This window comes from Ochlerotatus camptorhynchus, unplaced genomic scaffold, assembly GCF_037179485.1.
Source record: "Ochlerotatus camptorhynchus isolate MF236.1 unplaced genomic scaffold, CSIRO-AGI_Acam_v1.1 ptg000353l, whole genome shotgun sequence".
In the NCBI taxonomy this organism is placed as follows: Eukaryota; Metazoa; Arthropoda; class Insecta; order Diptera; family Culicidae; genus Ochlerotatus; species Ochlerotatus camptorhynchus.
In genome coordinates this window covers 901,995-919,529 of record NW_027040841.1, presented here as the reverse complement: position 1 = coordinate 919,529, position 17,535 = coordinate 901,995, and the positions used below count along the sequence as shown (strand labels likewise).

The 17,535-nt window shown below is 38.8% G+C and overlaps 1 protein-coding gene across 1 annotated transcript in view; it reads left to right on the top strand.

Moving 5' to 3' along the window:
- dsb (debris buster) overlaps positions 1-15,294 on the top strand; it is an 85,478-nt gene extending 70,184 nt beyond the window's left edge. The window contains exons 7-11 of the mRNA XM_065231386.1: positions 13,342-13,597; positions 13,715-13,843; positions 13,912-14,030; positions 14,100-14,225; positions 14,279-15,294. Coding sequence (XP_065087458.1) covers positions 13,342-13,597; positions 13,715-13,843; positions 13,912-14,030; positions 14,100-14,225; positions 14,279-14,740 — 1,092 coding nt within the window. The 3' untranslated portion in view covers positions 14,741-15,294. The remainder of the gene's footprint in view (positions 1-13,341; positions 13,598-13,714; positions 13,844-13,911; positions 14,031-14,099; positions 14,226-14,278) is intronic.
- The last annotated feature ends 2,241 nt before the right edge of the window (positions 15,295-17,535 follow it).

The following is a 17,535-nucleotide window of genomic DNA, read 5'->3' as shown; positions in this document are numbered from 1 at the left end:
TGCGCATGATATTGGCTTTCCTCCATGCTGAGTGAACCCCCACACAACGTGACTGTCGCGAGCAGAGAGAAGCAGGCGGCAGCTGATAGTGCTAATAGAAAAAAAAAAAGAATAATGATCAGTTCGTTTGGTTAGCATCATGCAGGGACGTAGTGAGGGGGTGCTTAAAGTGGCCCTCGCCAGGGACACTGAGTTACAGAGGCGCCCAAATCCACGATGAACTTTCAGAAATTTACACTGCTGCACTTGTACTTCTCATAGGTAAAATCTTATCAGAGATTTCGCAGCCAAGTGATTACTTTCTTTGGAACTGTACAAGAGATGTTCAAATATTCAAATAGTTCAACTACGCGTTGGAGTGTTCTTAATTCATATTTGGGAGTAACGTTAAAAGGACATTTCGATACAAGATGGCCGTAAGAACGACAAATAGTTCCAGCTCTAAAAATATATATTTCTTCCTTCTTACCCATTTAACAGATCTGACAACATATAATAGTGCCAAGGTGTACGGGAATCAAGTTTTATTAAAACAAATTGATTTTAAATTTCATTGTCTGCTCGATCTATGGGAGAGAAACCTCAATATAATTAACAAAGTAAACGAATCGTTGCAATCAAGAACCATCACCATGACTTACTTACTTATCAGAGGCTAGCAAACATCTTTGAGGAACAAAAAATGGATGGAGCTGATTTTGCTATCCAGTACGCAAATGAAAAATCCATTGAGCGTCGGCGTAAACAACAACTCAAAGACAACGAAAAATCAAAATGATCGAGCTCCCCATATTTGACATCATTTCACAACAGATGGAACAGCGTAGAGAAGCAATCGTTTATATTTTTTTTTTGACACGATGCACTATGGGCAAAAATGGGTCCAAAATTACCCAAAATTCAATATCTCAACAGCACACTAAATTCCGGCCATGAAAAATAACTTTTCCGAAGGGAAATCGTCCGGGGAATCGATTGCACGTGGTTTCATAGACCGGAGAACCATGTAGGTATGTGTTTTGGACCATTTTACCCTATTTTCCCCTACTTTTTGGAGGAAATGTTTTTTCACAGCTCTATTTTTCGTAAAACATAAGCACTTTATGCATGGTTTTAGAATACTATGTGTTTAAACAACAGTTCATGATATATTAGGGGAATACGGGGTACACTTTATAGGGGAGTAAGGGGTCAAAGAGAAAATACAATCAATGTTTTTTAATACAAAATCCATTTTTTTTTATATCATAATATTTTTTCTGAGAAAAACTTTTAATTAACTTTCATTTGGTATTTTGAGTTCCGTCGTCGGCCAAACAGTTCAAAAGTTATAAATTTTTGAAAAAAATTGAAAAAAAAATTTTTTTTTACCGCCCTAACATATAAATAGTCACCCTAATGACAAAATACAAAATATGGGTCTAATATGTTGCGATAAGGAACAAAACTACCAATTTTTACAAAATTTTGAGAACCACTATATCGTTTTGCTGTATACAGACAAAAAAGTGAAAACTCTTTTAAAACAGATAGCAGTAAATTAAAACTTATTTAACCCCAATTAACCTTAAAATTTCGAAATAAAATCTTATTATTGCAGGCAACCTTTGGGGTCATTCAAACAATCGCATCGTTCAACATTTTTATGAATTAAAATAAATTTAGCGAGGGTCAACTTTTAACCCTTACTCCCCTATAAAGTGTACCCCGTTTTCCCCTAATATCTCATGAACTGTTGTTTAAAGACATAGTATTCTAAAACCATGCATAAAGTGCTTATGTTTTACGAAAAATAGAGCTGTGAATAAACATTTCCTCCAAAAAGTAGGTGAAAATGGGGTAAAATGGTCCAAAACACATACCTACAAGGCTCTCCGTTCTATGAGAACACGTGCAATTGATTCCCCGGACAATTTCCTTTCGGAAAAGTCGTTTTTCATGGCCGGAATTCAGCGTGCTGTTGAGATATTGAATTTTGGGTAATATTGGACCCATTTTTGCCCATAGTGCGATGGGCTGACAGCTAGGCTGACAGCTATTCTCATGCATCAATTGAAGAAGGTCTTGATAGACTTCAGGCTAAAGTATTATACTTATGATATAGTGCAGCATGTATCAGAGATAGAAGTATTTAAAACACAGATGAAAGAGCTGTAACCTGACCTGAGTTCTTTGAATTGGATCCTTGAAAAAGGTCTTGAAAACAGTTATCATAGTATCGAAACGGTTCTTCGATTTTTGTGTTGTTGCTTCCTGTTACAGTGACACGTATGAGCTGCTTCAGCTATTTTAAACTTGTAAAAAATTACTTTCCGGCGTGGCTATTCTTGCAACAAAAAAGGAATCGCTTCAGAACTTGACTTGAATGACATTTTGAATCAGTTTTCTACAGCTAAGGCACGTATGGCAAAATTTTGAATTTATTTCAAGTGATGTAAGGATATTCGACTGGAGTGATGATTGGATAATTTTGTATCGGCTTTTCAGTCTATAAGAAAAAACGCTGATTATAGTTTTATTGCGCCAGCCAGGGATCGAAACCAGGGGTTGGGATCATCATCAGGACTCGATATTAAACAGTTTGTATGGTTTGTGTCATAAGATGTTCTTACTTAGTTCCCCGAATAATACGAATAAGCGTCTCTTTTTTTTTTTTTTGTTTATTAATTTATTTGATAAGGCTCAACCGAATTAACTTTACAGAGCCGAGGATTCTTGGTCACTATACAATACATTTTAAAACTATAGTCAAAAGGTACAACACAATAAACACTTTATCTTCCGCTATCCAAAAAGCTTCTTCCATCAGAACTGGAGCCGCTTCCAGTAGTTTCATTGTATGGCAAATTGTTGTACGCCAACGAGGGTCAGAGCGCGTCCATTGCAGCAATGGACGCAAAACGTGGTCAGCACTCACACACTCATCACGAAACGGTTGCTTTCCAAAGTCGACGACGCATCGACCGAAAGAACTGCTGATGAAGAACAATGAGGAGGACCACACAATGGTTGCTGCCGAGAAAACAGACGATCGCGTAGCACACATCGAGAGTGGCCTGCTTTTGTCGACAGCCGAGTGAACACTGAATAAGCGTCACTTAACTGATAAAACTAATTGTATTGCTGTATGTATTTATTTGACTCAACATATCATAAACTTGTATGTGTAATAATGTAAATTCATTTATGTACCTTTTAAATGTGAAATACAAAAAATGCAAATACTTAAGCCAAAAAATCGTTTTGAAGAGGGGCGTAATTTTCATGGTTTGCCAGGGACGCTGCCAACCTTAACTATGTCTCTGGCATCATGTCACATAGATGGCAATTGAATATCTTTGGAATCGGTCAACTTCTCTCAACATAGCTGAAAACGACGACAACCTTAGCAGATAGACCAACTACCTGCATGAATTTGAATTTTGACATACAACATTGGCCACACATGGACGTGTTCCGGAAACCCCTCAGTAGCAAAAAAAGCTATTCTTTTCGTCGGAATATAAATTAATAGGTGTGGTCATATCGCACCATAGGTGGATGAATTCAGGTTTTTATTCTTTATTGTATATTATATAGTATATCATTCCAGTTTTAATCAAAAGCATTACGCAATAAGAATTATTACACTTTCATCCCGTCAAAAGTGGTCCGTCTTACCCTTGATTTACACTTTTCATTATATTGTATATATTTGAATGTTTCATACATTTTTATATACCTATTATTAACAGTTATATAAGATGTACAGACTAATGAAGGGAAACGATACCAACAAACGTCAGAAAATAGAAAAATCCTGTGATTTATTGCTTTCAAAATTAGATCGTGAAAAGCCGCACTGAACCAGAAGTTTGTTTTGATTTATTGTTTAGTTGTTTTGAAAGTTCGGGAGCTATAAGGTGCTTTAAAATGATAAAAACAAGTTGTTGATCTTTTCTGTATTAAATATTAGCAGGAATTTTGAAGATTTTATAAAAAACTGACTGTGGTCCGTCTTCCCCTACTGGAAGAGTTTTCAAAATAGAAAATAATTCCATGTGATTTAATAGGAGTACTTTCGGTGATTTCTATGGAAATTTCCAAGACAGTTATTATTAGATGACCTATTCCAAGTGACGTAACACGTAGGTTTTTGGTACGTGATTACTCTTTTCGTTTAAAATTTATAATTAAGTTCATAATATGGCAATGCCATGTGCACCAATAGAAAGTTGTCATGATTTACTTTGATTTTCAATCAATAGTGAATATAGTCAATAATAAATGCTACTGTATTTGAAAACTCCAGCGACGAACCAGTCAATGGCTGAAAATCTATTTAAAAAAACTAACCTAACCTTATTTGAAAGCTTATAAAAAATGCTAACCTTTCTTAAATGGACACAATGAATACTAAAAAATTGATCAAAATTGTAGAACATCAGCTAGAACACGGAAGGATTTCAGCTGATTTATACAGTACTGAGGCATGCCCCTTAAAACAAAGGTTCATTAACTTATCTGTTATTAGAAAGTAGTAGAGCTTCTTCTCTCTTCGCATAATAAATGTTCCAGTTCAGAACCTAATGATTGCATCATAAAATTCGAAACAGTATTATGTGCAAATCGACTGATTGCCAGATCGTGACGATCAATATCTGAAGCGAGTTAGTACTTTGCCATACGATGAATTCTGCATCTTCCATATTTACGTAACATTACTTATGCAAGCTGAACAATCTTTCAGAAGTTAACGAACACGCACTGTAGGCACATTTCTACAATTGTATCCATTTCAAATACAATCATTTATCACTAATCTTCCGAATCTAATAACTTCGACACGTTTGCCAGAGATGCAGAGTGAGAGATGTTACGTTGGGCAGGGAACGGGTCAGAGTTTCCCACGTACATTCACACAATTTGTACCAGCTGGTGGAACGTTTTACCGTTAGGAACTAGAATGCTTCCCATCGATCGGTTCAATTCTAGCACTGGATGAGCACCCAATTATGCAGCCAATTAGAACAGTTTATCGCCTTCGAATCAAACGCTCGGCGGAATTAGCGGTGTTCAATATAAGCGACGGAACCACATTAATTGCCTTTATGTAAATACAAAGTAGTGGGAAATCCTACGCTTCTGTCCCTCTCCCTCGCTCAGGTTGTCCTGATAGCCATCTACAGGCTCTGATTTGCCATGCCGCCGCATGATGGTGCATATTCAAAAGCCGCTTTCCTTGATAGATACACATCACATTGGAATATTTATCGACGGCATGCAGTTTCCCCGGTGCTCAACTAAATAGCAATTATTTACTTCAAGGGGGTGCCCGGCTAATGACTGAATTGTCCTTTCCATCGTTTTGCATCGCTTCGAGGCGTGGCTTCGGGTAAAGGCTATTTGTTTAAGTGCTCCGAGATGCAGGAACTCATCATCATCATTTGTTTACAAAGTTCAAGGTCCTGCGCTGATTGTGACCCGCTGCAGGTCGAATCAATTGGACACCCTGAAAGAATCGGCTTCAGTTGTGGCAACTAGTTGATCGAAGAAGAAACATCGAGAAATGGCGAAATTCGTCCAAATATTAATAAGCAATTACCGTCTGTGTTATTGGGTCATTTAAAAGCCGATCCATGCCAAGAGACGCGACGGAGGACGCTTCTGTTGATTAAATTATACCATTTTCACACTAAACAACAACCTGAACTGGATGAGTGGCAGCAGAAACGGGGGCTCCCCGTAGTCTTTAATGTGGGTAATACGATAATAGGCTGCTAATAATAATAGCTTGCAAGTAATCGATTGGCTTTTAACAGGCCGCGGTTGGATGGCGCTGAAAAGTTGTACCTTTTGTCGCGGGTTGGTTCACACAATGAACGGACGGTAGGCTGTTCCGACGTGTGATTAAGACGTCTGGGTCTATTAAGGCGATGGATTTGTTACTGATAGCTCAGTCGATCGAGCTGAGCTGCTTCTGAAATGCGGTGATAGGTACTTTTAACAAGTAGCGAGAGTGGTTGTCGATTACGGTCAATGGATGTTGTTCGGGCCTATATTTTTCCCACCGCACACAAGGTCGAATCGTGACCATATCGAGAAAGACTTTTCCAAGACGGGTAAATGAATGATTGGCGCGTGGGGGAAGAGCTGAGGTAGACGCTGGAATTGCTCAATCATGAAGTATACCCGAGCAAAGCTAGAGGTCAAATTGAAATCAAAATATGCTGTTATGGTGAAACTTATTCTGAATACTGCAGTTAATCTCATTTTTGGTTGACTTAACGGTTAACACAGCAAAAATGAGAGCAAATTTTGTATACTGTTCAATCAAACGGAAAACTAATTTTGCTTTCAATTAAATCAATTTGATTATTGATGTTGCATCCATAATATTTAACTGAATCGTTAGCATTAATGCTTCTCACGCTGATGAAAGACTTGAGTTCAAATCTCGCCCGGACAAGTCACGAATGACCTAAAATGTGTTAAACAAAACAAATTAACAATAATGGCTAGTTCAACGACAGATGAACTTAAATTAAATTTTCAACAAGACGTTGACAGCAGAACTTGAAGTTAAGCTGCTTTCTTTTTAACCCTCCGTTACTCGCGCTGTTGTACTTTGTACAACACACATGAGTTTGCCATTGCCATTTTGTTGCTGAGTTACCAATCGATCTGAAACCAACGAGTATTCCTAAAAAAAACTTGTTTTGATCTAAACAAGCTAAAATTTGATTACAGTAAACACCTAAAAATGTGGATAATAGGGAAAATGTAAATGGAAACCGCGTAAACTGTGACCATACTACGTGGGATTTGACTTAATTGATTACAACATGGAATATATCGAGATCCTGACCTGATAGAAAGTTACTGTCTCCGACAAATTTGTTCAGGAGATCATAGCCTTTTCGCTGTTCTTGTCGAAATTCTTGCATGTGCTATATCTCGAGATCTGACCAGATAGAAAGTTACTGTCTTTCACAAAGTTTTTAAGGAGGTCAAAGCCTATTGCTAAGTGCTCAATAGTTAAGAATTTGCTCACTGCGCAACGCTAGTATTCACGTGAAATTCTTATATAAAATATGTCGAGTTCCCGACCAGATAGAAAGGTACTGCCTTCGGCATAGTTGTTCAGGAGGTCAACGCCTTTTCGCAGGTGGACAGTAGTTCAGAGTTTTCTCACTTCGCGGTGCTACTATACTTGTGAGAATAATGAAATCGCAAAAACTTTCACCATTCAAAAGAAGAGATTTTTCCCGAAATTTTAATCTATTGCTAGGATAAGTTGCCACCACATAAGTTGCACACCACCTTATGTTTGCACACTTCACATTGTTTGCTGTGCAGCATTTATTCAATCATGGTGACATGTTAATCATTGATCAAACAGTGAATGATTGAAAATATTATTTAGAAATTCAGTATTGGAAATACAGCGCTTTAACTTGTTTTAAATATTGTTGACATTTTACATATGATTTCAGGCGATTTCTTAGTTTTTTAGCTAATAATCTTCAGTTGCAAAATTAGCTATTACTAGCTTAAAATCAATTAACTTAAATAATATTTACTTGAACATGTTCAATATACATTTATCCAACGATCTATTACAATACACCGACCAACCATATTATGTTTAAAGTAAAAATGTATATGTTTAATAATTGGATCGTATTTAGACGCTTAGTCCTGGATTATTGTCTATGGAGATAACGCCTAAAGGTATGCAATGGTTCATATAAAATAAGTAAAATAATTGATATCGTGTGTACAGGGTGGAACGAGCAAAAAGTAGTCAACTCAAACATGGTGCATTTCTGTAAAGCGTGTACTGAGGCAAATAGACCTAAGAATTTCATAAGGCTCTACTTATGAACAACATATATCAATTTCATAAGCGTGACTTATGAATGATTTTCGGGTAACATGAGGTAGCTTTTATAGACCATTAACCATTTCATTTTCCCAAGCGTTAAAAGACGAGTGGTCAACACACGGGCCTCCTTACTTCAACGTCCATTTTCCGGTTCCACTCTGCTCCGGTTGAATATTTTTTGTCAACATTGTTTTTCATTAGGCAAATCAATGAAATTCACTCTCATTTCTTATGGCTAAAATTCATTAGTGTTTCTTATGGAATTCTTACGATCTTTTGCCTGCGTGTGCACTGTAAAAACTTAACAATCTTTGATTTTCGAAGGTGTGTGTCTACGAAATTTCTTGCCATTTTTGGTTTTGAAATTTTTTTAATTCATTCAGTTTGAGATGGTCACCGAACAAGAGAACCAGCATATTAAAATTGTGCACGCGTATTCGTTAAATTCAAACCATTCTTTGTGAACGCTGATTTTAAACAACTTCCTTGTTAAGAATTTTACACTGCAACCGGAACAGAGCTATTTCAGGGCAACTTAGCCACAAAAAAATCAGATGAGATTTTCAAGAAAACTATTTTGTTGGGCACTGGTGAGCTGAAGGTAGGGGTACGATCCTTCCTGATTCATCAGGACATGTCCTGATTTGCATGATACTGTAAGCCGTCCTGAATTATTTTTCAAAATTATTAAAATGTTTTGATTTTTTACAATGACAAATATACTAAAAAGCTCAATAAAACGTCATTTTTGAGAATAACGTCGATTTAGTTCATTAGGAGTATTGAGATAACTGCATAGTTATTACAATTTTAAATTTGATCGATTTCAAATGAATCGATCGTGATAAAATCGGTTCTTCACTGTACATGATTATCGATTCGATATCACTTCTTCTTGAATAGGAAACGATACTGAAGGCTGAGAGCATGTGCTTAGATGAAATATCGCTTCGGAATCAGATTGATAGTATTGGGAGATGTAGGATCGATTCCCACCAATAGGCAGTGGATTTTTTTCACAAATGTCGTAAACATTTATTCGTCCATCTAAGCACATGTTTTCAGCCTTCAGTATCACCTTTTGAAAATTATGCCTGAGACCTGCCTTACTGCCTTACTTTTAATTGAAGTATGTTTGCAACGTAATACATTTAGGAGTACCAAAAATAATTTGAAAGACTAGTTGAATTGAGTAATTACATTTAAACAAGCAAAATGAGTTCCATTTAGGTCAAGAAAGAATTAAACTTGCACGACTTTTTGCAAAATTTGTCTGGGAATAAAATTAGGGAGTGGAAAAACTCAAGTTTATATTATTTTTGATGCAGAACTACGTCTGTGATTTCTATAGGGGTGTACACTTTATGAAAACCGAAAATGGAACGTGTAACGAAATTATGAAAGATTTTGAATGTTCATAACTCAGCTGCCCCTGGATCAATTTCAAAAATGTTGTCACCAATCGATCAAAAATAATTCTACGCATCGATAACAATGCTTTATACTGTTGATTTTCAACAAGAAACAATTGAAAAGTGGTAAATGTCAAGCATTGTCCAAAAGCGTCGAAATAACTAACAATTACGTACATGCGTATGCTGCTTCCTCAACACTGTCATCAGAGAGTCGTTAGTAGACGAAACAAGTCGAAGTGGCATTCGCCGCTGATCTTCGGGCGTGTGCGAATAAGAAAGATGCAATTGCGTATCATTGTGCACACTCATTGCCATATTCAGAACCACACGCCCCCAACGACCACACAAAATGTTCTCCAGAGTTGCAAGCTTGTAACCAAACTTGTAAGCTGCTGCAACTTTCACCCCTCTGCTTCTAAGCCCCTTAATTTAGCATCGCACCGCTTTTGGTTCTTGGGTTACACTTGCTGGTTGCAATTCGAAGGACCACCAAAAAACATGAAATTTCACTATTTTCTAGGGATGCCTAAAAATCCAATTATTCGATTAACGATTAATCGTAAAGATTTTTACAGCTATTCGATTAAATATTTATCGACTTTTCAATTATTGGAGCGCGTAACCGACATCCCTTCTTATTTCTACTCGTTTGATTTAGCGCAGTAGAGAAAATAAATAAAAGAACTAATTTATCGGAAGAGGCATAGAGAAGAACCATGACGTGAACAGGATCATAAATTAGCCGAAAAAAGTGTTAATCGTCTTTCTGCTAAACTAAAAAGAGGAGGAGCTTTAGCTGGGTTGACACTGATAATCTGCGGCCTTCCAACATGTCACAGACACCAGTTCAACCCCTGTTAGGATTGGGCGATCTTCAGGGAAAGATCGATCTCGACGGATCGATTATATTTACGGCACTAGAATCGATCCATCGATTAAATCGGTACCAAATAATCGATCATTGCAGGATCGATCTTTTTTGGGGTCTCCCTTAGGTAGCTCAGTCGGTAAAGGCGCAGCTACAAAGCAACCCTAGTAACCAACAACTAAACTCTTCCGGATGGTGCTGGAGTCGCTACTGGAAGACTTCGAGATCAAGACGATCGAACTGTTCAAGGATCTGGTGTGGAAGGCTTTGGTGTTTCATAACAGTTTGATCGAAGTGGGATCGTTCCGGAAGCTGATTGAAGAGATGACCATGAAGGGACTGTTACTGGTCATAATGCCGATTCGGAATGTGATTAGTGAGTTGGTTAGTGGGGAGAGCGAGACCCTGAAGGAGGAAGTGAAGGGAACGTTGAAGACATTGGTAGATCAATTTGGGGTGGGGGAATTCGTGATGGAGCTGAAATCACAGCCGAAGGAGGATAAGTGGAATTGTAAGATGTTGATTGGTCAGTTGTTGGGCTTGAAGGTGAGCTCCTGAAAGTCTACATCCTTGAGTTGGTTGAAGGATAGGTTTAGCTAGGTTACCAGAGTCATGTCTGAGACCCTGGTAGCCTAGCGCTTGAAATAGAACATTTATAGGCTTGGCGGAGAAGAAATCCGGTTGTAGTTTTATCAGTGGTCGTTTACCATGTTTGATTCCGTAACGCTTCACCACTTCGTTGATCAGTCAACCGACATTAACTTCCTTGATTCGTTCTTCATCGTAACTGAAATCGATGAATTTGCCTTCGATGATCACTCGGACCATGTTCAGAGGTAGAATCTTCACCGGTATTTGCTTTCCTACCATCTACATCGTCCCAGCCTTTACAGATGTTCACTGGCCGGCACTTCTTTTCGCGAGAGACATCATACTTCTCTCCATATTAAACCCCACGTCCACCAGGGAAGTCTAATTCCGATTGAAACTCGAATTGGCGACGCATCTTTGACTGAGTCGATGGCTTTCGGGAGAAACTCCTCCCGGAAGCGTTCATGAAAGTCGCCTACTTACTACCGGCACCTGTGGTTCATCCAAGTCCTCATCGTACTCCAATCCAGTAGAAGACATTGTCCTATCGAAAAATGAAAATGCCTCCCCCGGAGAACGTTCTCGCTCGAAGCTTCCGAGAGTCACGACAGTTACGATCTGGGATAGGATTCTACTGCTTGTTGTTTTGTTTCTTCAAAACAAAACATGTGAACTGTCAAATTAACCGGGTTGTCAAACATACCATTATACAATCAAAAAAAATCAGTCTGATACTCTCGGCACTACCGGCACACGTGAGGCACAGTGAGAAAAAAATTGGCGCAATATACGTATGTAGAGTGACCACTCCTTGGCGTGAACACAAATCGATTTTTCGATACACACTGAAAAAAATGACATTCATTTGATTCCTTGAAGATCGCACAGAAAGATCGATTTTCACGATTTTTTAATATAAAAAATCGATCCTAAAAATCGAAAATCGAGATGAAAAAGATCGATTCCTCAAAGAACGGTCCAAGATCACCCAATCCTAACCCCTGTCCAGCAGCAGACGGGCCGAGACTCTAGCGAGTGCCCAATCATTGAACCGAAGACTTTGTCCGGTTCTTTTCAGGGCAATCATAGTCATACTAAAAAAATCCTATTCCTACACAAAACATAAGCTAATGCTGCAGTTAACACGTAGTCCTTCGTCACCATTGCGAACAACCCCATTGAGCTGTCCAGTGTTCGGAAAAACTCAAAAACTCAAATCTCATGCATGAGTTTATGCGCCTATGAGTTTTGCCTTGAAAAATTCAACGTCGCAAAAATCACCTAGGGGAAATGACGGCTTCGGCATGACAGACTATTTTCGGCAACCCAAATTGAATCGCTAATTTCATTGGATTTTCTCACATAAACACTTCCCTGAATGCATTCAAACGATTGTTTAGGTTTTCAGCTTCAATTTGATTATATGTTTACCACTGAGAAAAAGCAATCTATAGCAGAGTTTTCTTGAAATGAAGCACAGCTGTTTAACAGGCAGCTCAAATAGAAAGGTATCCGAATAAAAAGGTGTTGCCCACAATAGTCGTTTGATTTCAAGTTGCCAATGAAAGCACAGCTGTTTAACACGCAGCTCAAATAGAAAGGTTGCCGAATAAAAAGGTGTTGCCCACAATAGTCGCTCTCACTAGAAAAGTTTGGAGCTTTGTAAAATCGTTTCAAAACAGTTTTTGACAATTATTTCGACTGAAATTGTTAGAGAAGCTGACAGCAAAAGATTGTAAACAAACCAATGCTGCATATGTGTGCGTTCCTGAGAGAAAAAGGCTATAGAAAGGTGGTCGCTGCTTAAGCTGCCGAGAATACGTAAATTCCCCTATGAGTTTTCAGGTTCAAAAATTCATTGCTTCATCTTTTGGTGTTATGCATTTTTATTACTATTGTTTGTGCATCAGGGGTTGGAAAACTAACACAACATGCATAAGCATGACATCAATTGACGTTTGAGTGGTTTTTATGAGTTTGAAGCTGGAATGATTTTTCGGCGTTGTGAGTGTGAGTACGTGAATATGCATGATAATCTCAAGCGTGAATTTTGTTTGCGGCATTCGAACGTGAGTTTATTCTCGCAGGGAGGCTCAATGAATGATATTTGAGAATGATTTTCCGAACACTGGACAGTCCCTTGTAGTTTTTACAAAAGCTATCGCTTCTAATGTGCTGATCTTGCTGAAGTGTCCAACTCTCATCAGTTTTTCCTTTGAAACAATCAAAATAATCAATTGCCTCCGCCCTAACATAGATTTAATGTAAAACTTCAATTAATCAAATAGCATTTCTGCGCTTCCACGCACACGAACCATTTGACAACTACCTTACTGTGTCCCTTTCTCAGATAGTTCTTTAGTGTTAACCCACTTTCACTAACGTATTCATTCCATTTCAGCGGGTTTTCAATTTTTCATTTATGTATTATTATTTTTTTCGACTCCCCCACAATTTTTCTGCCATCAAAAATCCATACCATTTCAACCACCACCGTCACTCCCTCGCATCACAAACAACGAAACAATCCCCCCAATCTTTTGTTTTTCTGTTTTCGTTTTTGTCCTCTGTTGTCCCAACGCCCGTTGCCGGAAAACCAGCGAAACGGTACCCTGCCCGAGTATGCCACCATGTACACCGGTCACACGGGGATGGAGAAGTTCGGATACTTTGACAAGCTGAACGGGTTGAATCACCTACCGCACTGGGACCAGGAACCCTGCTCCAGCATCGAGGCCTCGGAGGGTTCGTTTTTTCCACCGCGAGAGGTCACCAACTCGGACGTGGTATACATCTACGATAAGGATCTCTGCCGATCGCTGCCACTGGTCCATCGGCATCCCGTCGAGAAGGATGGTAAGGTTTCATCGGCTTTAATGAAAGGTTGCAAAATTTCCTCTAGAAATCAAATCAATTGGGCTTCAAAAAAACTCTCTTCTCCCTCGGACTAATATTTCAGTTTTTGAATTTTAGGCATCCCAGCAGATCTCTACACACTAGCGGAGGATGCTTACGGACCACCAAATGGAAACAATTCTTGCTACGAGCACACGGACTACAAACCATACAGGGGTCTGCAGAATATCAGCCCGTGCCAATACGGTAAGTCCGAAAGTGTTTTTCGTTTGCTTGCTCTGGCCATAAGAAAAGACCAATTTATTTACTTTCAGGGGCTCCCGTATACATTTCCAATCCACATTTCTACCAATCGGATCCACAACTGCTGAACGCTGTTGAGGGGCTCAAACCACAACGAGAGATTCACGAAACGTTTTTCAAAATTCAGCCTGTAAGTGTGCTGCCCAGATGAGCGGTATTTTATAAGAAGTGATCACACCTTTCTTGCTTATTCTTTTAGAAACTCGGAGTACCACTGGAGGGACAAGTGAGAGTCCAGCTCAATCTACTAGTCGAAGAAGCACCAAATGTGATGGCGACCAAAAATTTCAGAGACTTCGTCTTCCCAATCATGTGGCTGGAGGAGGTTAGTTGGCATCGTTTTCAAAAACCGAATAAAAATTTCAAATTATTCCGTAGGGCGTCAGCGAGCTAACGCCCCCGATCCGGCGGTGGATCTACCTAGCCACGGTATTTGCTCCGATGGCTCTACCGATCGTGTCCTACGGGATGATCCTCACCGGAACCTTTGCGTTGATCTACGTGTTCGTGCGAGCTTACAAGAATTTCGTGTTCACATCCGATCCGACGACAGAATTCCTGGAAATGGGCCGCCGATCACTTCGACGGGGTAGCAGCATGATCATCAACGGCCAGCATCGGATACTGATGCAGCGGGATAGTTACATCCTGCTGAAGGCCAGTGAAGATGCCAATCTCTACCACCACACGGGCAATAGCAATAATCACAACAACAACAATGTCAGTAGTCATCACAATCACAACCTGTTCCATCTTCCCCACCTGCCTCACATCCCCCACCACATCCCCACTCAACCCAAGGACCAAAGTCTGCTGAGCGAGGAGGACTCACCCGCTTAGATTAGATTCATTTCGTCGTCGTACCAAGCCAAGGGACTCGTGTACCTTATTGTCATCACTTAGGGTTTTTTTTTTTCTCTAGCAAATAGGCAACATCATGCTAATCATTTACGGGCGAATTTTTCTCCGTCCACTTAACGATAAATGAACCGGTGATAGAGACTGTGTTTTTACTATATTTTTAATGATTCCATTTGACCCAGAACAAAATCTTATGATCAGACTCAGTCAACTTTCGTTCAACTATCCCAGTTGCTCAATCCAAATGAAGATTGCTCAAATTAACTAGGCGCAATGAATAGCAAATGATGAACTAAAAAAACCAGATTTTAAACTAAGCAGCAAAAAGAAGGACATTTTAAGTTACGTTAAGTCATTTATACATTTCCAGCGATAAGCATTCTTCCCACGTTGTGTACATAAGCCTTAACTGATGCCGTTTCATGTATATGTAGTAAGTTAAAGTAGAAAATAATGAAATTTTATGAAGATTGTTCGAACTGTTTTACTGTAAATACATTTTTTGTACATACATTTTTCAACACAAAAAAGAAGGTTGTGTTTTATTGGTTTGCTTTGAAATATTCCTAAAGAGGTAGATCCCAGCGCATATTGAAATATAAATTTGAATTTGTAGGCATACTGTTTTTAAAAGCGATTGCAAATTCACTTCACTACACGCAAACCAAAAATTTATTACAATGATTACAAAGAACGACGCACACACTTGTCTTGAATCTCTCCAGTAGAAAAAGCATACGAAGTCGAGTATGCGAGAAAATGAGCGCTTCTTGTTTGCTTTTAGGCTATCCATATTCAGAAGCATAGAGAGAGCAGTGGAGAAAGCACAGGTCTGATAATCGCTACGTTCGTGGTTCGAGTCCAGTCGGCAATTGGTTTCCTTTTTTTTCGACATTCCTAATTTCACTCACTAATACACTCTACATTTTTCGGTCTCCAATTTTCTTGCACTGGACCGCAGCTAGGTATATCGCATCCTCGGTTCATGCGGTCTCCACTAACATCCTCTGATGATGAATCCCACATAACTGTAAGCGAATCTTACATCCCCCGGTTGGGTGTACTGTATAGAATTCGATGGACCCTACTCTGATTCAAGCTATTGAAAATTCTAAAACTTTCAGTCAAGGTTGCAAATACTCATTTCAGCTAAAACAATGTTTTTTTTTATTATGAAATAATTAGATGCTATGATCATATTTTGAATAGGTAAGATACAAGAAGAGGTTGCAAAGAATGTGTTTCACATATTAAACCTGTTTATTTCACTTCATGAGAGTCACAATCAGCGATTTTTCACACACTCACTCACTCACTCACTCACTCAGCGATCAGCAAATCGCTGATTGTGACTCATAGAAAGCAAAATTTACAGGTTTTATGTTTCAAACGCATAGGTACTGTGTAACCTCTACTTGTAAGTTACAAGTAAAACATGTCATCATACCATCGTTTGGTTTTATTATTCCGAAAAACATTATTTTAGCAGAAATGAGTATTTGCAACCTTGCTTTCAGTGTAGTATCGAAAAATTACAGTCAGGGATGAGTCAAGTTGCAAGTGGCCTGAAATGCAACCCACGATCATCTGCTCAGTTAGCAAGTCGGAGACGAATCAGCTCTAGGCTGAAAGCAGTGCTGAGTTGCATCACGGTACTGACAGCCTTTAGATTGACAAAAGAGATTTCTACGGTTAACAATCAAAACAACTGAGAACCCTCTCTCCGTAAAACTTCTCACCAGTATGACACAACAACCGTGAGATATCGTTGTTTTGCTTTTCTCACTCATTCGCAATATCACTAACATCTGCCATGTGTTACCATCATATCACCGAGGAAATATAAACAGTCATATAAAGCCTAATTTCGAGCATAAATACGGTTATGACGGTCATTCCCCTTCCAAAATCACGGATGAGGCGATAGCTGTGATGTATCAAGGGAAAAGTCTTATCTTGCGTTATACAATCGTATCATAACCAATAATTATTATTGTAAGAATTCATATCTGCATGAACACGTACTACCTGCAGTCACGAATGCTTATTCATGGATAGAGGTTTTGCAGCTATTCATTTGTTCGGATACCGTGACGCGCTTGAGTTCCAAGAATAAGGATGCTGACCGCATATCGTATCCACATTACTGAAGCCCAAGTATCAAGGGATCCTTAAAAATCAAAACCAATAAAAAAAACCCTTGCTTAAATAGGAATTCCCCTCTAAATATTGGAATTGTGGCTAGCGATCAAAGCAACCATTGGTATCCATCAACAAAGAAAACTTCAAATCGTTACTTTGAAGTCCGTAAGGGAACGCAATGTATTTCAATAAATCTTGGCTAATTTTAATAGCGAATTCGTTTATTATTCAGTTCCAACCTGGATCGGGTATCAATATTGGATCTGCTTGTTTTCGGACAAACGTCAGTTTGATCGTTTGCTTTTAATACCCAGCTCAGGTTGAGGTTTGCACTGACAAAAAGTTTGGTTTCGCACTGATTCGTCGAAGTTCCACCTGTTGGTTCCATGATGGTCCTTGCAATTTTTCGGAGCGATTCAGAAATTTAAGATTCTTCGCTTCACTTTTCACACGAAACTTAATAACGTTGAAAAGATATTTGTTTTGACAGTAAAATTCTCGTGAGCTTGTCAATTGTGAGTTGTGCCAGTTTTTAGATTTATTAAGCATCGTAAACAATGACGCGTACGTAAAAGAGAATTGATATTGCAGATGGATCATAAAAAAGTGAAAGTGGCTTTAATTTGCATGTT